Consider the following 22,822-nt stretch of genomic DNA (forward strand, 5'->3'; position numbering starts at 1 on the left):
GAAGCAGGTGCTACATAACCAATACCAACAGGAATTATTAATCAGCCTAGTAATTACTAACTAGACACAGCAGGCAGTATCTGCTGCCAGTTCTGGAAGGGACAAGAGTGGACCATGACACCTACAGAACAAAAAGCTGCCACTAGGAGAGACACATCTTGGAATGAGAAAGGAACTGGTAACAAAATCTGTTTGGCAAACGTACCAGGACAATAAGGAGCATGGGGCATGGAGAAGTAAAATAGAAAATACAAAACAGATTAAGAGCTTGCCACAAGTAGAACAGATAAAAGCTTAGACAGTAAGAGCAGAATCCCTTTAAAAAAAAAAAAAATCTAAAGCAGGGGTGTCAAACTCATTTTCACCGGATATAACTACCAAATGTAACTAATCCTACACTTATACAGCCCTAAAATTACATTTGGCCATTTGAAGGCAACTGTGAAGCTGATGGAGTTCCCGGTGAAAATGAATTTGACACCCCTGCCCTAAAGCTTTAAGCCATGCAACTCCTGCCATCAGCCAGTCCACGTGAAGCACAGAAATCACGCCATCCCCATCTTTTACAAGCTCCTGAGGTAGGATGACAACCCACTGTTGCTTTCATTTAGCCCTTCAGCTAGTCTGGCAGAAGCATGTTACGTAGTTGAAGGTGTTGCTCAATAATCATTCAGTCAACACAGTCTTTTTCCAATCCGTTTTTTAAAAGGTCTAAAGAATTATACATCAACGTATATGCTCAAGAAACATTAAGGTTGCCATGTAAAGCACTGAAACTAAAAAATGCCAGAATTGAGACTGGTTATGCAAACTTAATGCAGCTCACTGGGAACATATTTATGCATAAATGTTAAAAAAATCACTGTACACTTTAACATGGCACTTTGTATCACTGTCGAGGGTTTTGATCGTGGGGTGACAATAAAACCCTGGCAGATGTATTGTTAACCTGCTCTCCTCCCTCCCTTCTCCCTTTTATCCCTCCCTCTCCCCCCTTCTCACTAAGGACAGGTGATCAGGAGGGAAAGAAGGACAGAGAGAAGAGAGTTGGAAAAATTAACAATGTTTTACTAATGCTACTAATAAGAATAGAGAAAAATAATACAAAATACACAAAACCAATCTTGAAAGTCCCAGCAACTGCAGAGCCCAAAGTCCTGGATTGGACTCTGCAGCCAACCGGAGCTGGATTCAGTCTGTCACTAGGCCTCAGCTCGCAGGGACGACTAGCAAGGTCCTCTCCTAATGTCAGCCATAAGGAAAAGGGGAAAAAAGGAAGGGACGAGATCCTCGTGATCTCCCACTTTTACAGGAAGCATTCACGTGAATGGAATGTTATACACAGCTGGTCAGTTTCTTGGTCACCTGTTTTTCGTTGCCCCTCTCATGAGATGTCTATCCATTCTTATCAATAACCTTGCATTCCATTGCTAGGTTTACCAAAACATGTATCTGGTTCTCCAAGAAAATGCAGCTAATATGAAGGCTTTAGCTGACAGGCAAATTCACTAAAAGAGAAACTTGTTTTTTAATAAAACCAAGACAATCATGTAGTACCTCGGGATGGACTAGTGTCCCTATACTCTTTTCACATTACCTGTCCCTGCTTCCACTGCCTGTGCATTTCCTTCTTGCCCTTTAGTTTGACCAGCACGTCTCAACTCAGACATGCCGGCCTCTTGCCTCCCTCTCCTGATTTCTTACACCTGGGGACTGAGAGTTCTTGTGCTCAATGGAAAATGTCCTTAAAGATCTGCCAGCTCTGTCCTGTTCCCTTGCCCCAGATTTTTATCTATAAAGAATCAGACTCAGTAACACAAACAAATGAAAAATTAAGCACTGAACAAGACAGGCAATTACAACAGGAAGGGAAAACATGGCACCCTACTCGAGACAGCTGCAGCTGCTCTGTGAAAGTGGATTCTGCCCCATCACCGAGTCCCACAAAGGCAGTGAGCAAAAATCACTCAACAGTACTGCTCAGCACAGCACTGCTCCTTCTGGCTCCTGATGCCTACTAAGCTTGAAATGTCAATGAGAGTGTATTTCGAATGTATAAAACGCTATGTAATCGTAAGCACTCAAAAAATCTAGGCATTGCAAAACACTGTCCTAAATGTGGAGGTTATTTTTAACCAAATCTGTGTCTCAGCTGCCCTCTTGTAAACTAAGGGCTCTCTTCCCCTTTTCTCCAGTTCTCTATAAAGATTATTTGCGAATAAAACTTCAAAAGGTATTTGCTAATCCTGTGTTCAAGATCAGTCTTGAGTATGCAGTTATAAAGCAGGCCAAAGTCAAACACTGAACAACAACAACAATAGTAAAAACCAAACCTGAGTACCTGTTCATTCAGAAAGCACGATCTACACAGGTTTTCACAAATCTACCAAATGTATTTAAAGAAAAATCTTCATTCTATCAGTTGCAGCTTTAAGCTATCAGGGATAGCACCACAGAGGAAAAACAAAACCAAAATAACACCAAAATCCACAACCAATCAACACCTCAAAGTGAGAGACACAAAAGATTTGGGAATTGAAAGTAACAGAGTAATCTCATCCTGAAACGAAGACTCAGAGGGGCTGAGTCTGAAAACACACCAAACAAACACCAGTGTGAGAGGCCAGAGACAACAGAGATCATCGCTCTACTTTATTAATGGCAAACTAGGAAAGAATATGTGAAAGCACAAGGTAATGGGTTTGTGATGCTGGGGAAACTTAAGCTTCAGCCTAGTTACACAAAAATTATTGCATGATTGTTTTGGTAGTCGTTCTTACTTGAACCCCTTAGCTAGATTTTAGAGGTGGTGTAAGATAACCTAGGTTTACTGTTCAAAGGACACCAAAACCATATATAACCAGTTATCTGATCACTATGTACTATTGAGTGTTCCTACTACCCAACCAATGTACACAGAAAGAAAAAAAGTGAATTTTAACTTTTACTACAAGAATCTAAATAAAATCCAGGGAAGAGATTACAATATATGCAGATAAGAAAACATCCCTAAAAGAATCCTAGGAACTAATGCAATATTGAATAACTAATTTAAAAAACTGAGTGGCTGAATTTCTGTGGATTAACTGTAGAATTTATTTTATTAGTGTAACCTCATTTCTCAAACACAGAAAGTCTTTATTTTTGACTTACTGGTCTTTCAATTATTGCCACATTTAAACATGTTTGCAAGAAAAATCCCCCAACAGACCAACAAACCCCAGTTAAATACGTGTTCAGTAAATCCTTGGAAGAAGCACCAGAAAAAGGCTTGTTAGACGACAAATATGGAAAAAGAAAATTATTAAGACATATACTCACCTGGTAAAAATACCAGCACAGTTCCACGTTCTGATGTAACATTCAAGTTTTTTTCCCCCCTAACAAGAATATGCAATGTCATTAGTTTTACAATCATTGCCTACTTTATTACCCCAAGGTATTTTATTTTGAAAGAACAAGCAGAACCGTGCATTTTTGTAACATGTGTTATTTAAACTTCCTGAAGAAATGGAATTCAAAACGCTATTCACAACTATGCTTTCTGAAAAACATAGTATATACAAATAGGAACTAGATCATTAGGTTTAGTTTTGTCTTCAAAATTATGTCAAAACAGAAACATCCTTATTTACCAATGAAATTAATCAAAATTAGGTTACCAAAGATCTTAATATGAACAGGTCGTTTAGCACTGCAGAATCCCGTGCAAACTCTAAAATCACATTAACATAATATAGAACTGATATCTTTGGTAGTAGTACACTTTTCTTTTTCATGCATCTTGAAAGTCTCTACTCTCAAACTATATAATGAACAGAAAGTATAATTTTAAATTGAAGGTTCATAACAGTAGATGTTTGTAATAGGCTTTCTGCTATTTGAAAGCTGAAATGCTACTACTTTCATGTTTCCTTATAAAATGCAGCTTATTAGTACAAGGTGGTTTAATTTGGCTATTCTAAACTACAGTAAAACAGCTTAGTTGAAAAGATAAAAATAAATAATCAAGAAAAGCTCAGAAGTCACTATACATTTTAAAAAATAAGTTAGTGCCAAATTTGTTGTATTTATGTACCTCCATCAACACTTTTACTTCAGTGGTTCACTCGATAACTGCTCAGGTGAGCTTGGGTAATGCTTTCTTAACATTTCAAAGTTTATATAACACTAAATTTGAGAAAAAACCCACAATGGTTGTAAAACAAAATTATTTCTTCAGCATGCATTTATAAATTATTAGAATACATGGGAACTAAAACCATTCCTAAAGTAAACATGCACTCAGTGTTGGACCAAAGTTGTAGAAGCAGCTTCACATTTTCAGATACTAAACATCAATTTGCAAAACACAGAGAGTAACACAAATTTATATTGACTTATTTCAAAAGACAGTAAGGACAGTACAGAACAGCCAGTGAAAATTAACGTCTAGTTTATATTCTTTTTTTATGGCTTAACATATGCTTTAGTTTAGTACAAAACAGTACTTCTGGTTTTATTCTTCGTATAAACTATGTTTAGCTCTGGTCTGCAGTACAGAATCTAGTTTCCATCTGATATGGTTGGCTTCAGTGGTCACTTACACTCCAGGGCATGAAGTGTATTTCAAGAACACCAGGCATTCAGTAAAATGTAGAAGCAGTCTTAGCATGACTAGCCTGAGTAGAAATCACACGAATATATAAAATATAAGCAGAGATGCAAAGAAAATTAAGTCACCACTAATAACTATAATACATGGGCTGCTGCTGTGTGTCCTGTTTCCCCCAAAAAACACCGATTCCAGACCTTGAACTGTATCTTACCTACTGTTCTTCATCTCCAACTCATCAAATGACTGAATCAAAGACACTGCTACATCATACATTTCTCTTGCTATCCATGGCTCCTCAGTTCTTTGAGAGGGAAGCTGTGTGGAGAAGAAAGTATTGAGGTTAACACAGTGTAACAGTCTAAAAGACTGTAGATCATGTACATGTGTTGATTTGTCAAGTGCTTTTCAATTAAAACTGACCCAGCACAGAAGCTGTACAAAGAAGTAACTTAATCTGGAGCATTCATTACCTTCTGAATAGACATTTCCCTTCAAGCATCCTTACCATTCCAATGCTAAAGCAACACTTTTGATGTTTACCTACTTTAGATATACACCAGCCCACACTGCATCCCCTGACGTTTGCAGGACACGCTCCTGATCCAGAAGCATTAAGCAGGGGAGACAAACCACAACCCACAAGAACAGGAAGACAAGGTGAGGGGTTTGTACAAGGCAGCACAATCCTCCTCTCAGGTGCTATAATGCAGGTATCTACCTAATTGCCAAATAACTCATGTACCTCCTTCTCATTTAAATTGTCTCTCCATTTAATGGATCTTGAGTTTTAGGTCAACCCTGCCAAAGAACTATGGTTCTGTTGTACACAATGTAACTGTGATGAGTCATATCTACACAATTTTATAGTATTCTGACACAAACTCAAAGCTTTAATATTTCAGAACAAACACAAGAACTTAATCACATTTCAGTTTTAAAAAGAAAATGCATAGTGAACTAGAAATACTCTGGGAATGGTCTATAGTATTACACATTTTCTCCTTGTAGGAAAAATGGCTTTTGATCATTGCTCACCCTTCATTCTCAGGGTTTCTCATCATTCTAGAGGAAACTCTTTACTGGACTTCCATAGTTTAACCCCAGCCAGCAAGTAAGCATCACACAGCTGCTCACTCACCCCTCCTATCTCTCACTTTTCTAGAACTGTATTACAGTGTAATCTGCCCTCTACACACTTCACATGATTAGAAATCCTACAGTCAAACTGTGCTTCTCCCCCTCATGTTATGCCTTTGAAGTTCTTTCCTCTTCCTTCCCTCCACCCTCAAGTGAAATATTTTATTTACTTTTCTGTTGAAATCTAACACTTCAAGTCAACCAAGCTTTTCCCAAGAAAAACAACAGGTTCAAGCACTCAGCCTCTTCATTCTTTCTCTGCAGGTTGTGTGTGTATGCTTTAAGAAATCATATATTTTCTCACTAACAAACCTCCATTTTTACATTTATGCTCAACCAAGTATTTCTCCTAGCCTATCAGTTTCATTCACCTACCACTTGATACACTAAAATAGTATTTTAGCATTCAAACATATCTTTATTTCGGCTTGGACTTCCCATTTGACTTTTAAGGAACAGTACCAGTATTCAAGTGACAATGAAAACAGAGCATTTGTGCTTTAGCCATAACACTCTATAAGAACTGGCCTGCATGATAACAATAAAAATGCAGTAGGCAGTATTAATTGGTAAATACGTGCAGATAAATACCAATACAATATAAGTTACCACTGTAGCCAGGGACATTTAACAAGGATATAAAATGTAGGGAAAAAGCCATTCCTGGAAAGAAACTCAAAATGGAAGCTGAATGGCCTAGAGTAATACTTAAAGGATTCCACACACAAAACCAAGATACTCCAGGTTTCCCTGTAAAAGTAGCAGAACCTATTTACCAGTTGTCCACATTTCACAGGGTTTGGATTTTAATTGAGCACAAAATTAAGAATACACATTTATTCCAATTCAGTTATTATATAGGCAAAATAACATTCTGCAGAAGTTTTCAATGAACAAAAAAAGCAACTGAAAGACACAGATAAAGTTGGAATGCATATGTGTAGTGATAATAGTCTAATTCATCTAATGTGTCCTTCAGTTGTCTCAAGTGAGATAAAAATCCAATAAGACAATGTAAACCTATGCGTCCCAGTTTACAAACTTTAGATACAAATAGATGGTGTACTGGTTGAAAATAATGAACCACTGGAACAGCTACTTCGGTAATGAGGAAATAGCTGTTCCAATGGAATGTTGCTGAAAGGCAAACAGGACTCCGGGATGAATCAGGAAAGGTTATTCTGAGAGTGCAATGTGTTAGTGACACTGTACAAACCTGCCCCTCAATTTCAAGTCTAGTCAAAGTTTTCAGCCAGCACACTCAAAGTAAAAGAACTCTTGAAGCCTACACGTACTTGGTTTGTCATGCTGGGAGACCAATGGGGAATGACAACGCATCTGCAATTCTTACCAGGTTTTAAGGGGATCAGTCAGAACTTGAACAGATGCAAATTATGACCACTTTGATGACCAGAAGAATGAAGAGACTGTTTTGTATAATAATAGCAAAGACTTACCTCTTTCTGGCTTTCATTTTGCTTTGTTAGATTAGGTATCACTGCTACCTATAAACCTATCAAAGAATAAATAATGATGTGGGAAGGAAAAGCATTTTAAGCTAAAATGAAACACTCAAACCCCTCAATCTTGGCTCTAATCTCCCACAGTCTCCCAAGGTGTTCTTGGCAGAAAAGGCAGCAGGAAGCAGAAGAGTCCACTTGCTCACTCCTTTCCCAGCTCCAGCGCTGGGACTGCATAGCCACATCAAGGTTCAGTACCAAGACTGTTCTAACATGATCTGAAATCCTTTGCCTGCAACTGTGCACATTTGACCTAGGAGAGGTGTTAAAGATAAACCACAGAAAACTGAACTGTCTGAAGAAACTATTAAAATGAAGTTATTCTGCTATCAGTTTCCCTTTGTGAAGGGGCTTACAATGGAATCACAAAAGCACCACTGCCGGTGTTAATTTGGCAACAGAGATTTGAAGCCACTTTTGCTACTGCATCCTCACAGTATCACAGTATGTTTGGAATTGGAAGGGACCTCAAAAGATCATCTAGTCCAATCCCCCTGCTGGAGCAGGAACGCCTAGGTGAGGCTACACAGGAACATGTCCAGGCGGGTTTTGAATGTCTCCAGGGAAGGAGACTCCACAACCCCCCTGGGCAGCCTGTTCCAGTTCTCCGTCACCCTCACTGAGAAGTTTCTTCTCAAATTTAAGTGGAACCTCTTGTGTTCCAGCTTGATCCCATTATCCCTTGCCCTATCATTGTTTGCCACCGAGAAGAGCCTGGCTCCACCCTCATGGCACTCATCTTTTATATACTTACAGACATTAATAAGGTCCCCCCTTAGCCTCCTTCTCCAAACTAAAGAGACCCATCTCCCTCAGCCTTTCTTCATAAGGGAGATGCTCCACTCCCTTAATCATCTTTGTTGCCCTACACTGGAACCTCTCCAGCAATTCCCTGTCCTTCTGGAACTGAGAGGCCCAGAACTGGACACAATACTCCAGATGGGGTCTCACCAGGGCGGAGTAGAGGGGAAGGAGAACCTCTCTCGATCTACTAACCACCCCCCTTCTAATACACCCCAGGATGCCATTGGCCTTCCTGGCCACAAGGGCACAGTGCTGGCTCATGGTCATCCTGTTGTCCACCAGGACCCCCAGGTCCCTTTCCCCTACACTGCTCTCTAATAGGTCATTCCCCCACCTATACTGGAACCCGGGGTTGTTCCTGCCCAGATGCAGGACTCTACACTTTCCCTTGTTAAATTTCATCAGGTTATTCCCCACCCAACTCTCCAGCCTGTCCAGATCCCGATGGATGGCAGCACAGCCCTCCGGCGTGTCAGCCACTCCTCCCAGCTTCGTGTCATCAGCAAACTTGCTGATAGTACACTCAATTCCCTCGTCTAAATCGTTAATGAACATATTGAATAATATCGGCCCCAGTACTGACCCCTGAGGCACTCCACTAGATACTGGCCTCCAACTGGACTCCGCACCATTGACTACCACTCTCTGGCTTCTCTCCTTAAGCCAGTTTGCAATCCACCTCACTACTCTGTTGTCCAGACCACACCTCCTCAACTTAGCTCTGAGGATGCTGTGGGAGACTGTGTCAAAGGCTTTACTGAAGTCAAGGTAGACCACATCCACCGCTCTGCCATCATCCATCCACCTTGTTACAGTCTCATAAAAGGCTATGAGGTTGGTCAAGCATGACTTACCCTTGGTAAAGCCATGCTGACTGCCCCTAATCATCCTCTTATCCTTGGTATGTCTTGAGATGACACCAAAGACAAGCCGTTCCATTACTTTCCCAGGGATGGAGGTGAGGCTGACCGGTCTATAATTACCCGGGTCCTCCTTCTTGCCCTTTTTGAAGACTGGAGTGACATTTGCTTTCCTCCAACCCTCGGGCACCTCTCCCGTTTCCCAAGACTTGGCAAAGATGATGGAGAGCGGTCCAGCAATGACCTCAGCCAGCTCCCTCAGCACCCACGGGTGCATCTCATCTGGACCCATGGATTTATGGATGTCCAGGTTACCTAATTGCTCCCTAACCCAGTCCTCATCGACTAAAGCAAACTCCTCCATTGCCCTGGCTTCATCTGGTGTCTCAGGGGTACAAGGCTCCCCAGGACAGCCTCTGGCAGAGTAGACAGAGACAAAGAAGGCATTCAGTAATTCTGCCTTCTCTGTATCTTCTGTCACCAGGGCACCCATACTCAGTCCTCAGCTTTCCAACCCTTTCCAGAACAGCCAATTTTTAACATCATGTCAACCCTAGGTCACCTAGGTGTCTGCAGAAAGATTCCTTTCTGAAAAACCTGAGAAAATAACTCCACTTTGTTCTGGTAGATGATAGATTGGAGGATTAAAAAAAGCCATCAGTAAGAACTTGACAGTACACTTCTTCCACTCCTCCGACCCCTTGAATCAACCAGCCAGAAAGACTTCCCAGGTGTACAACACTGTCAATCCCAGAGCTCAACTGCATTTTACACCCACTACAGTAATGCTTTTCCAATGAAGCCTGATTAGTCCATAAGAAACAACATACAATGCTCCAGCAGTTTGGGTAAGTATTACTTTTTTTTTTGTTTCCCTCACAGTGCATGTGATAAGCTAAGGAATTTACCTTTTCTGGGCTGCTTGAACATAAGATTTTTGGGTTTAGATTATCCCTGCTTAAGTAACTGTCAAATTTGTCTTTTCAATTCTTTTAGCAATTGTACCTTTAGTATTCTTTAACATTACAAGGCTGCCACATCACTCCTAATAAAAAGTAGTGATGTGACAAACAGCAATTCCAAAAGCCCAGTCAGAGCCAACTGAAATAATACAACATAATCAGAATACCTTTTGACAGCAGCTCGGTACCTTTCATCTGGACTCCGACCTCAGTTCTAGGGATCTGAAGGAGGTTTTACACTTGCAAGCCAAAAACAAGACTCTCTTTTTTTGTCTTAGGCAAGAAGTAGAGACATGGGATTTCACAGGTCTACTGCCAAAGACAAACATCTAGACTTCCTAATAGCGTACATTTTAAAAACCTGCTCACAGAATTAACTAATGATCCAATTAAATATCCAGAACAATGTGCTTACAAAGTCCATTATACTAAAAGAAAAATAAACTATTTTTTATAAACCAATACTCAAAAATTAAGCAGTAGCACCTAGAAATGACCCAATATCTGGGCAAGGGTAAGCCAGTGCTGCACTGAAGAGTGTTTCTCCCTTCCTTCTTATTTTTATTTTTTTCCAACAAATGAAGCAATTCAAGTGGAAAGCTTTAATTTTGATTCAGCTACATGTCTATCTAGCTACAGCAAAGGGTTTACTGCATACAGGCATACAGAAGGAAAAAGCAGTGACAGGTATTTCTATTCATCTTCCAAATCACAACTGATATCAGTGAATACCCCAATTATCCACGTCAGAACTATTCAAAGAAAATTTTTCTTTTCAAGCATAGTTTTAAAACATTATCACCTACGGAAATGAGTGACATGGCCAAGCCAAGAGCTCTGCAGGATTTGTAAAATAATTGTATATTTATACAGTAACATTCAATTATTTCAACATTTTTGGAGAAGGGCCCAAGTTTCATAACTCATAGCAAATGAGCCAGTTACAAAGGACTAAACTGATTCCAATCAAGATGCTTTAAAGAATGAATTATGATTTATGTCATCTGATTTTGTAGTTAATAATTTTAAAATCAAAATGAACCTCGGAACAATTCTGTTTATCTAAAAAGCAAAGACTTTTAACTTCTGTATTCTTTTATGTGAATTTTATAGGCTTTTATAGGCAAAAATAAAAGACAAAGAACCAAAGCCTGAAGCCTGTACCTCGGGCAGCTATCTAACTGATTTTGATTTTAGTATGATGAAAGACGTGCCCCTGCTTCCATATGGCAGCGTTAACTCACTAACTGCCTTAACACTCAGGCTCTGCTTTCATTTTCACTAGGTTGTTACATAAATCTTCTTCGACCTTCCATGTTTTGAAGTCTTTTTAAAATAAAGCTACTATTCAGAGAAAATCTCCTTGCATAGCACTGTAAGAACCAAGATGCGAAACCAAACATTAGGGCTTTCTAATTCAATTTCTTCTTTTTTCATACATTTGAAGAAGAAAAATCAAGAGCACTTATGTGCTCCTGTTGTTGCCCAAAGGTACAAATAAGTTCTTGGACAATCATATTCTTCTACTAAACAATCGAATGGCTATTGCTAGGACAACACAACATAAAGAAAATGATGAAAACTTAAAAAAAAAAGCTAAATGCTCATATACACAGAAAATAAAAAGGGCATAAGCACTGAAAGCAGTTCCTTTTGTTCGTGATCTTTGAGGTGAAAGGTGTGGCCGTTGACATTCAGCTCAAAGCGCAGCTCTGACAAACACAACTTGACTGAACTAGACTCCTTACTGAATTTCTTGGTTATCTTTTTGTTGTCATCTACGATCAAAATCTTTCACAAAAGTCATATATTACATAATCTCCTCCATCTTTTCTATCCGAGTTGCCATACTTCTGTATAAAAACTGACGAGCCAAGTGCTACATGCATTTAGTTTACTGTTTCGGCTGCATTAAAACTTTAATAGTTTTCAGCCTTTTATTTTAGCTTGCCTGTGTTCAGACATAACCAATGCCTGCACTGTGTGCAGCGTGAGCAATTATCTTCCTCTGGGCTTCCCATAAATGACACGTTTGTTTTATTTCTCTCATTTAATTTCTTCAGAATTGAGTGATGAAACCAAAGGAATAACATTATGTTCACATACTGCTACTTTTTAAGTGCATCCTCTTTTCTTCATTGTATTAACATTATAACAGTGTTCTAAATTATCAAAATTGATCAGTTATTACTCACATGCCCCAGTTATTTTTAGAGTGTTTGTCACTACTAAAGCCTGAATGCATTTGTTCTGCTTTGCTTTAACCTGTTTATCTTGCCTAGGACCATAATACTGAAAGAGTTCAGACACTCAAGTAAATTCCTACGCAGCTGTTTTGTAACTGTAAAACAAACTCCTCTTATAACGCCACAGATACCAGATTAATTCAAACGTACATCTATTCCTTCATTATCTGTCATCTGTGCAGATACATGCTGTACAACAGCATGTGGGGAGCTTTACAAACAAATATACTGCACACTTTATAAACTCAGTCTTCGACATTACCACCCTCCTTAGGCATGGGAGCAGCAATTCTCCACTGTAGCCACACGGGCTGTTAAGTGGCCTCCAGGGATTTGGTGAAAATCTATTATTCCAACATATTTTCACCACTCAAAATTATGTATTTGCCACAGCGGCCTATGCAGCTACAACAGAAATGTGTTCAAAACTACTGCAGAGCACCTCTGGGACTACTGAAAAAAACAAAACCAAAACCAACAACAACAAAAAAAAAACCCCAAACCAAACAAAAAAAAACAACAAAAACAAACACAAAAACCCAAACCATGTTAGTTATAGCTGATAGAGAAGCCAACTTAGTAACATCAAACTTCTAATTGTGCTTCTTTTCTGATGACTTTCTGTTCATTTCCTAGTTCTTTTTGCCTTTTTTATATAAGTAACATGAACCAACCAAGGAAATATTCCCCAAATTTGCCAGCTGTATTCACAGAGGTCTATAAGCCATCATATGTAACTTTCTGCTCAGACTTACCGGTTGTTCATCTTGGATGGAAACTACCAAACAAATGGCTCATACTCCCTAAAATTCCCAACCCCTTTCATTCCATTTCTGTTACATGAAAGTAAAACGAGGCTGCTGGTAAGGACACTCCTGTTTTATCATCATACAGGGTGTTACAAAAAGACAGACTAAATTTCAAAGATACAAGGATTTCAAATTGGGTCCATCTTTTTGAAACACCCTGTACATTAATTCTTACCTAGAGCTGTAAAATAAAACTGGTTATTTTTAAGTTTATTTTACAGCTTTCAATTGACTATTCCAATTTCTTTCTTAGTATGTCTGAAAAAATAGTTATATTTACAATACCTGGAAATGCACACAGTACTTTAAATCATCAAGATAATATTCTTCAATTTCATAAGGTTTGCCTTCCACTTTAAACACACAGGCTGGATTCAGACCGTCATGAACCGGAAGTGCAAAGTAATCTGCAAATTCTTCACAGTTGATGGAAGCAGACATCAATATTATCTGTTAAAAATAGCACAGCAAATGTAAAACATTAATTTTAACACAAAATGCCATGTTGCAGTGGAATTTCCACTTACTGTTTATGTTGAAATGGTCTAATTCAGTTACTACAAGTACATATCCTAGCAGGCACCTTTAAGACAATCAAAGCTAAGTGCTTAAGATTCCCTAGGTAGCACTGGAGAAAGGTAAGCACCTGTGGAACAGATCAGGCCAAACAGCTAGCATAGACAATGTGAAAAACTTTTTCATGTGGTCAAAGTTCAACCTAAAACCATACAGTACTCTTCTTCAAGCTTATGATCTCTACCTGGTCCTGAAAAGAAAAAACATATACGCTAATATTTTCAACTCCAGTTATACTAGTTAGATTAGCTATCAGTGCCTTTAACTCCTTCAAAAGATGGGCTTACTCCTGTAAGAGCAGTAGCTGTAATTATAACCAGCCTTAAAAATGGTACTATGATTTTGAAATGTGTCAAATTTTCCTCTCAGTTTCAATTAATTTATGCAACCTAAACCTCTCAAGGACCACACTAAGCTCCTTGCTCTGTTTGCTGACTCTACCAAGAATCCTAATCTGTATTCACCAAACCAAAGAATGAGCAAACAAACAAACAAACAAAAAAAAAACCCACGTTTGCTATGTGGTGACCTTATCTTTCAATTATTATGAAATTCAAAATTTACAGCTCTGTTGTCTTCTCCCCAGTTAGACAGCATATGTGTAAAATGGTGGAAGGGAGAAGAATGAAGTTAACTAGTGGCTACGGCTATTTACCCTCTAATCCCTCTATTTGGAACGCTGGAATGCGCTGCCACTGCTCAGCACAGGTAGCTGGAATAGACTAGAGAGCTTCACCGTGAAAAGGACAAAGAGCTGGGAAGTTATAATGAGATGTGTAGTGTTCAGCTGCTTTATCTTCAGGACTCCTAAGCCCCTCTAAGCAGTACTTGTACACTGGGACACAGTCAGTCCTCTTTTGCTCTCCTGACACCTCGCATGAATTCAAAACCAGAATGAAATAAAGCACCCTAAACCCACTCCTCTCCCCCTCTCCAAAAACAAACAAAAAAGAATCAAATACTGGAGCATCCACCTTATGAATTGACAGGCAGGCAAGATAATGAAGCGGGCATTGTACCACTGTGTTCAGCTCCAAAGCATATGCGAAGGCACGAGGAATACATGCAGAGGGCATGCTAAATCAACAAGTCATTCAATAAGATCTGGGAAGAAGCAGAAATTTGAAAGGATGTAATTCCACAGATATGATATGAAACCCGTCCCACTACAGCACAAACTGCCTCATGGCTCAGTAGATTATGGCTCCCCTATGCTAGGAAAATAGGCTAAATGTAATCTTGCCTGAGGGCTATTGAAACAAAATCCAATCAAAGTTACCCTAACTGTGGTTACAGGCAAGGAATATTAAATTACCTCTTATTTTAGACTATTTTTAATTTGTACTTGGTAACCTGCATGGAGTCCTTCCAAACTAGAAGGAAAAGGACAAGTTCCTAACAACGTGCCTGAAGGATGATATAGTAAACCAAGAGTTTGATTTACTCCCAAAGTAGAAATTCAATGGGCATGTATCCCCAGCGTGGCAGAGGAACACACTGGAATGGAAGGTAATCAAAGCAGGCAGCTCTTAAGATCAAGCACTCCAAAGCCACTCGTGCAGCATCGATATGTCTAAAGCCCCACCATATCATACCAAAAATATTCACAATGAGAACAACTTCTCACTTCAGTTGTCCCTGAATAGCAATTTGCTAGAATCTCTACAAACAACAGCCTTAGAACAGTCAATCAAATGTCTGCTCTGTGATCTAAAAGCAATAATCTGCACCAGCCATCTGCCAGAAAACTCGGTATAGTCTGTAAGTGAACCACAACAAGTAGGCCTTGTCCTCCATATGTCAGAATCACTCTTGCTGTCCTCTTAGTTGATGCAATGTTGAATCACCTGCAGCTTCTGTGGTCTGCAAAGTCCAGATTAGGAGACAAACACCTCATGTGCATTTCATATCACCCGGAATTATAAATACTTCCCCCTTCCCAAACAGGCCTCCTTGCACCCTTTTGTTTCATGAATCCAGGGGGCCTTGGAGGACAATCTCGCATTTTCTAAATTAATTTGCCACAGTTCTTCAAAAGGGGCTGAAAAGGGATGAAGTAGGAGACACTGGACCTAATGTATACATTCAAACTGAATTACCTATTCCACTCTGCTAAAATCCAGCAATTGAGATCAAGAGTTCACCCCTCCCCACCACAAAAATATCCAATGGGACACCCCCCTCCCCAGTGTAAGATTGTCAGATTTATACATGTCAGATTTATACAAATATGAATTTGTCATCTGAAGAAACAACTGCAGAGAGTGATACAAAGGAGAGAAAGTTTTCCAGTGACAGTTTTGAGAGATTTAGTCAGAATTATAAGAAAAAAAATATTTCAGGAACCTATAAAATAAAAATGTTTCCTAACAGAAAACAGGATAGGACCTGCAGGGATTCCTGCCATTGTCAACAACCAGATAATCAGCACGAAGGGCAAACTTTTCACAAATGGAGTATGATCAAAATATTTGCTATTCTCAGCAGGCAGAGCCAAGTGCTAGGAAAGGCTGAACAGCTTCACACTACTGTGTACGAATTTAAAGACAAGTGAGTTTTCTTATTGGCAAGAAAAGGGATAAAAAGCAAAAGACATGAAATGCACAGACATACCCTATGCCAACTGGAAGGGCACTTCCAGCAGGTGAGAGCATGCTTCAAATACCTAAAGACCAAATTATGTGAATTTGAATCAATGTGGTGGTTTGTACAGAAGAAAACAGATTCCCTTTGAATAGCAACAAAAACAACCAACACAGACTCAGGTTACATCTGTTTTGATCAGAAAAGTTTGCATTAACTGAAAAATTAACTGAAGCACTTAAGGGATATGTACAGTCTCACAAAATTTCCACACTCCCAAATAGCTGCACAGGAATATACCTAGTTACCCTGTCACCTCCATTCCCTGCAATTCAAGATTCCATTAGTTTGAGACCAGAAAGACTAAATATGTCATGCTAAATCTCCACAGCTCTGCTTTAGTACAAAGCACAATTACCTAATACACAGACAAAAATCTCAGTCATGTTTTACTACCAGTTCTGCCTAGAAATTACAATACAGCATTTCTGGCTTTTGCTGTTTTTCCAAATACGTTGTCCCATTTAAAAAGTTCAGCATTTCCAAGAGTTAATGCTACCATACATATTTAACCAAGGATAAGCACTGCCCTCAATACGTAATTCTAGCCAAATATCCATCTTGCATTTTTTAGCCTTAAGCAGACTTTAGAAACTAATGCATTCTAACATGAGGAAAAAAAAGCCCAGTCTCTCAGAACACATTATAGCAGCCAGGAGAAGAATGCCCTTTAGCTTGCTTCTTATGAAAAGCAATAATGTAAATAATATTTTAGTAAAAAATAATGACACATTTTAAAGTAGGTTCTTTAAAACATGCCCTTTGTACATCAAACACGTGTAAAAATTTATTCTTGCAAGAAAAAGTATCAGAATATATTTGAACCTACCTTTACAGATTGTGAATTTGTACGCAACAGTTTACGGATCACCAAGAGCAAGAAATCCATTTTTTCTGTACGTTCATGCACCTGGAAGACATTATCCACAATTATTTTTCATTAATTCATGCTCTTCTTTTTGACAATATCTTCCTTTGATACTCAATTTCATGCTCTATTTTCCTAACTTGGAATAATAATAGTTTCATAGAAGAAAATGCACCTTCTAAGACTGTGCATATTAATCACATTTAAAAATCCCAAGACAGCTTTTCAAATGACTACAGCACACCTTGTGAAAATCATATGCCACTATTAAGTCATCAAAATTGTAGAATGAGTAGAAAACCAATTGTTAGCTCTAGCCACTAGTTCTACTAGAGCTAACAGTAACAGCTGAGGTGATCCTGCAGATGGGTAAGTCAACTGTACTGGTAAGATCATAAATGATCCAGGCAGGGACTAAGTCAGCTTGTCTAACAGCTAAGCAAATTGAATTGACTCCCTGTGTTCCCAATGGCTTTTAGCTATGACCAAAATACACAATTGCTTCCCAAAACACTATTTTCCACCCAATTCTTTATATATCCTAGCATCTGACTTTTCTGGTTGGTCCTTGCAGTTCACTAAATACTGCTTCTCAACATTAGTGATGATTATCATAAACGATTTTTAAATTATTAATTTAAGTACATTAAGTGCAATAGCTTTTTACAGAGCTTAACATTCAAAGATAAACATTCATCCCCTATAATGAGCATATTCTAACATAATATAAAGACATACTTATATTCAATACTGCCCCAATACAAAAAAGATGTAGCTAGGGCAGTTTTCAGGCTGACAGCATGACTTTGCTGTGACAAGTCACCATTTCCAGACTTAGGATTGCTTTGGTATGTTCCTAAATGGCTGCAGTACTGTAACAGGTCTGAGACCTGCAATAAGAATGGAGAACATCTGGTCACTAAAGGGAGATTTTGGGTTATTTTTGTCTGTCTGAATGAAGTCCCAAAGTTTCTTACTACAGAAGTGCAACTATTTGCTTAATATTTTCCAGTTTTTCAATGTGCCATGCAGTGATGACAGCCTTCATTATTACAGTAATGGTGTAAGGGTATAACAAGTACTGTCTCCCTTCCCCTCATATACCCAAGAATCAAAGTCACGCTCAGTTACAATACTCTTATGGAATAAGAATTAAAACCAGCATTAAAAAAAGTCCTCTTCTGTGCCACTACATCCCACAATTTAGTCCTACACTTTACATGTGATTTACACTCAGTTTTCGAAAGCACAATTTCACATCTGACTATATTTAACTGTCAAATACTGTTTATCTCAGAAAATGAGCATAAACCCACAAAAATATACAAATCACAAATCGTACTAGTATATTTTCTTTAGTTTTTTAGTTAAGTGACAGCAGTAATGATGAATCCACACGAGTGGACTGTAAATCCATTCAGAAGACAGAGAATTTTCAGGGGGTTATTTTATTTTTCAGGATATCCCTGAAGAGTAAAGACTCTAAGGGCAGTAACATCCAAAAGAGTAAAAACCAGGTGCCTCCTCACAGGCCTACCCAGAATTGATCTTGGAATCCAGGCAGTGGATCTTCAGAACCATTTCAAGGTGTTCACAACAAAGGCCAAGCACTGTCAAACATCCCCATCTCCCTACTCAGTTCTAAACTTCATTGCTCAAAGGAACAAGACAAGGCTATGTAAAGAAATGTTAGCTGAGGCAACTTACACAAAGCATCTTTACAAGTAGATGTCTGCATTTTTCTTTCTCTAGCATGGTAAGAAAGACAAAAAAGAAGGTTCTCTTAATATGAAATTTAAATTTATTTCCACCAACTTACTTCATCAATGAAAATGTGTGTGAATTTAGTTAGGCTTTTGGCACAAACGACTTTCTCAAGAAGAACTCCAGTTGTCATGTACAGCAACCTTGTCTCCTTTGTGGAAATGTTCTCTAAACTTACCTAATACAATGAGGAAAATACAGATGTGAACAAACAGTTAATGTATTTACAGGAATGATGCATCTGAAAGAACTCCAAAATGAAATACAGTACAAACCCATGAGAATTATTCACTCAAACTTGTAAAAGACTGTACAAATGTGTTTTTAAAGCCCAGAATCAGTTAACTCAGGAAGCAAACGTTTTCTTTGGGAGAAATGGAAAAAAAAAACAAACCCAGAAGTTTGTAAAATAAAGGATGAAAATTCCTTGCTGGGGAGTCTAGCCTGAGAACTCTTCAAAGGCTTCTAAAGGTACATAAGTGGATCTTTCCACTAAGAAGGAAGATTTTGCCAAGGCATAATTTGCTTATTGGGCAGGACAAAAGTAAAGAGGTACAAGATATCATAAAGACCCAGCAACTTATCCCTGAAAGCTCTACAATCCTATATTCAACAATGGATTTTCATCTCTAAAATACTTCTGTAACTTTAGCTATCTTAGGTGCTGCATACCTAGGCAGGCAGGCAGAGCCACGACCATCTTTTCACCTTCCACATTTAAAAGAGCCTAGAGCAGACAAGCTGTCACATGCAGGGACAGGAGTTGGACTTGATGATCCTTGTGGGTCCCTTCCAACTCAGGACACTCTGTAACTGTTCAACTTCTATTTCTGCACAGTTCACACAGGTACTTGTAAAACAAGCACCACACATGCACATACACTGTCCTGAAGAGGGTTTGGAAGCACATCACTGTTTAACATCTTTACGACTCATTACCCTAGTGAATCAATTTAGCAGTTTTATGACTAGGTATCAAGCCATATAAACCACTTTGTTTAGAAACTACTTCTGAAAAAAAACAACATACATAATCCACAGTAATTCTACAAGGCAATAAGTGGAAGTTATTAATAGTAACTTAGTTAAGAGCTGAGATGTCAGATCATAATTCCCATGTAGTTATCTAGAATGTTGACCTCTCAGAACTGAAATTTCTTAGTAAGTGATTGAGCATAAAGAGTAGTTTTAATTCATCTTCCAGTCTTCCTGGGGAAAACTTACACTTCAGAGTAGTCTAAAAACAAGGGGGGGGCGTGTGCAAAAAAACTTTTCCTATTACACCATTTGTTAAACATATATCAAAAGAAACTCCTAATATTTGATATTTAGACAAAGAACAGCATTCAGTAGGGATGACAATAAAGATCCTTTTGATGCAAAAATGAAGCTGATGTATCCGTGTAGCCCTGTAATGTGGTATCACTATTACTATTATAGTAACAAGCTATAAGCTTTGTAGGGAGGTTGCAAGGCCTCAGGACTACGGGATGTCAGGTCTGCTCTCTCTGAGCTTTTCTTGATCTGCCTCTACCTTTGCTTTATGTGGTCTGTGATAGCAATTTACTGCAATGTAAACAGGCCTGGTACAGTAGCAGAGACCTTGGGAAGTGGAGACACAGGATGCGGAGCAGAAGAAAACAGACATGGGATAACAGCTGAGGCAGGAACTTGGCACTGTAGAACCCACGTGATGAACAACTCCATAATGGTCAGTTAAAAATAATCCCCCCCTCAAACCTGGACAAAATTGGTTTTATGGGTAACAATGAGAAAGCATCTAACTTATATAAATGGCCCCATATGCAGTACATTTGGATGTAACCTGGAGCTGCAGATTAATGAAGAAAAAGAAATATGTAAATGCATGTTAACAAACATATCAATATGACCTTAAGTGGAAGAAAGAAAGGAAGAAACAACAAGAAAAAGAATAGAAAGGAAGAAGAACCAACAGGCATTCCTCCCAGCAAAGGACTCCAGCAGCAGACAACTCTCCATAACCTTCCTGCCAACACCAGTGTGAACCCACCAGTCTCAGGACGCAGAGAAGCTGGTCCAGAGATGGCTACGGTCAAACCACCAGTGAAAGGACAATCACAGCAGTTCACTGTGGTTACTGGCAAAGAGCTGATTAAAGCACCAGTAGCTGTGTCAAAAGATGAAAGTGGCATCCACTTTAAAAATGGAGGGATAGACCTGAGTTTCAAGCTGAGTTTGACAAAATTAAAGCAGGAAGTAAAATTATGAGGAATAATTAGTTCAAGTTTTGCAGGTGTTAAGAAAAAAAGGCCAGGACATTCACAAAACAATCTGACCATAAATGCATAGAAGTTTGGACATAGCAGACCGGTAAATGTAAAGCCAAACAAATCAAGTACGTTAATTAAAGATTTTAGAGGAAAAGTGACAGAACACACTTATCCTGCAACAATTTCAATGATTAATGAGTCCAATAATGAGAATGCAGACAATTAAGTATTTCTGTTGGAATCTTCCTAGCATTTATAGTTGTTTAATGTTAAAAGCTTAAACATTTAATTATGTATGTTTAACAGGAGATGGCTAGAAATGTGGAATTCCACTTTAAAAGCAGATTGTCTAACATATCTTCAGTATACTAGATATGCTTAAAAGTAATCGAGAAAGAAGATACAGTATTTTTAATGTGTTTTTAAATACAATTCAATTTTCTTATACCTGGTATCCTACAAGTTCACCGAGTGTCCATGATCGTTCCTTGCTAATCCACCTGGCAATGCTGCTGGCACCAATTTTCCGAGGCTGGGTAACAGCAATGTTGCAGTAGATAGATCGCTGAATGCAATAATCCAAAATATATTGTGGAATCTGTGTACTCTTACCACTGCCAGTTGCTCCTTGTACAATCACAACTGAATTGTTTTCTATCAGAGACACTATCTGAAACAATTTTTCAAGAAAACTCATAAGTCTACAAAACAACTCAAAACAGATTTCAAAAAAATATTTGAAATATCAATAGCTTCCAGGCCACATATAGCACAATGTTTTACCAAGATATGATTTTTTTTCTATCATCAGCTAGGCATCTGTAGATAACTGGACTCCTAAAACACATTAGAAGGTCACAGAAAAGAACACGGCTACACACTCACCTAAGTATTTTACATGAATACCTATAAACAGCAAGTATAACAGCAATGCTTCTTCCTCTAAGAATTTTTATACAATGGTTTTGTACAATGAACAAAAGTTTTCTACAATGCTTAAAACAGAAACAGAGGTTTCCTTCTGGAAAACAAAACATCACCGCCACCACCACACAAAAAACACAAACAAAGAACCACATACAAACCAACAAAAAAACCACCACCACAAACAAAACCAAACCCAGCAAAATGAAACATGACTTTCAGCTTTATTCCATAATGAAAGTACAACAAAATTACCTCTTCCCTGTGTTTGGCTATGGGCATATTCACACCTTCATGGTTAGTCATTGACACAGAAGTCCAATCACTTGATTCACACTGAGACACTGAAGTATCTAGGCATAAAAATAACCAAGGGTAAGTTATTTCAATAGAGAAAGGGAAAGACCAGCAGGAGAATATGATCACAGGATTTGGAAACCTAAGTGCTACCAAATATCAATCACATACTTACAAATATTCACAGAATTAATACTTCGTAATAGGTTGAAGAGATATTCTCTGTTTATGCAATTACTGTTTTACTGCTTATAAGCTACTGTTAGTGTCAAGGATGTACGTAATTATATAATTCTACATTCTTTTATCTCAATAATAAAAAATAGCATTTTTGTATAGTTTGCATTACAACTGCCAAATCTACCCATTCCAAATAACTTTTGGACAATACTGAAAAAAATATACTATATTCATGTACCCATGTCTTGTTTCCCTTAAAGCCTATTGGATCCACAGTACAAAATAACCCACACTTCAATACCAAGACGACTTTATTTCTACCACTTGGCATTTAAAATGAGTCTGGTAAGTACCATGATGACTTTTCCATGTGATACAACATT

General features: G+C 38.4%; 1 protein-coding gene across 1 annotated transcript in view; it reads right to left on the reverse strand.

Annotated features, from left to right (window-relative positions):
* Positions 1-21,614, reverse strand: part of TDRD9 (tudor domain containing 9) — a 58,316-nt gene extending 36,702 nt beyond the window's left edge. Inside the window, exons 1-6 of the mRNA XM_082058538.1 lie at positions 21,487-21,614; positions 18,842-18,964; positions 16,984-17,064; positions 13,221-13,385; positions 4,809-4,912; positions 3,322-3,380 (exon numbers count right to left, since the gene is read on the reverse strand). Coding sequence (XP_081914664.1) covers positions 3,322-3,380; positions 4,809-4,912; positions 13,221-13,385; positions 16,984-17,064; positions 18,842-18,919 — 487 coding nt within the window. The 5' untranslated portion in view covers positions 18,920-18,964; positions 21,487-21,614. The remainder of the gene's footprint in view (positions 1-3,321; positions 3,381-4,808; positions 4,913-13,220; positions 13,386-16,983; positions 17,065-18,841; positions 18,965-21,486) is intronic.
* Between the last annotated feature and the right edge of the window lie 1,208 nt (positions 21,615-22,822).

This window comes from Streptopelia decaocto (assembly GCF_964273445.1).
Source record: "Streptopelia decaocto genome assembly, chromosome: 7".
NCBI classification, from domain to species: Eukaryota; Metazoa; Chordata; class Aves; order Columbiformes; family Columbidae; genus Streptopelia; species Streptopelia decaocto.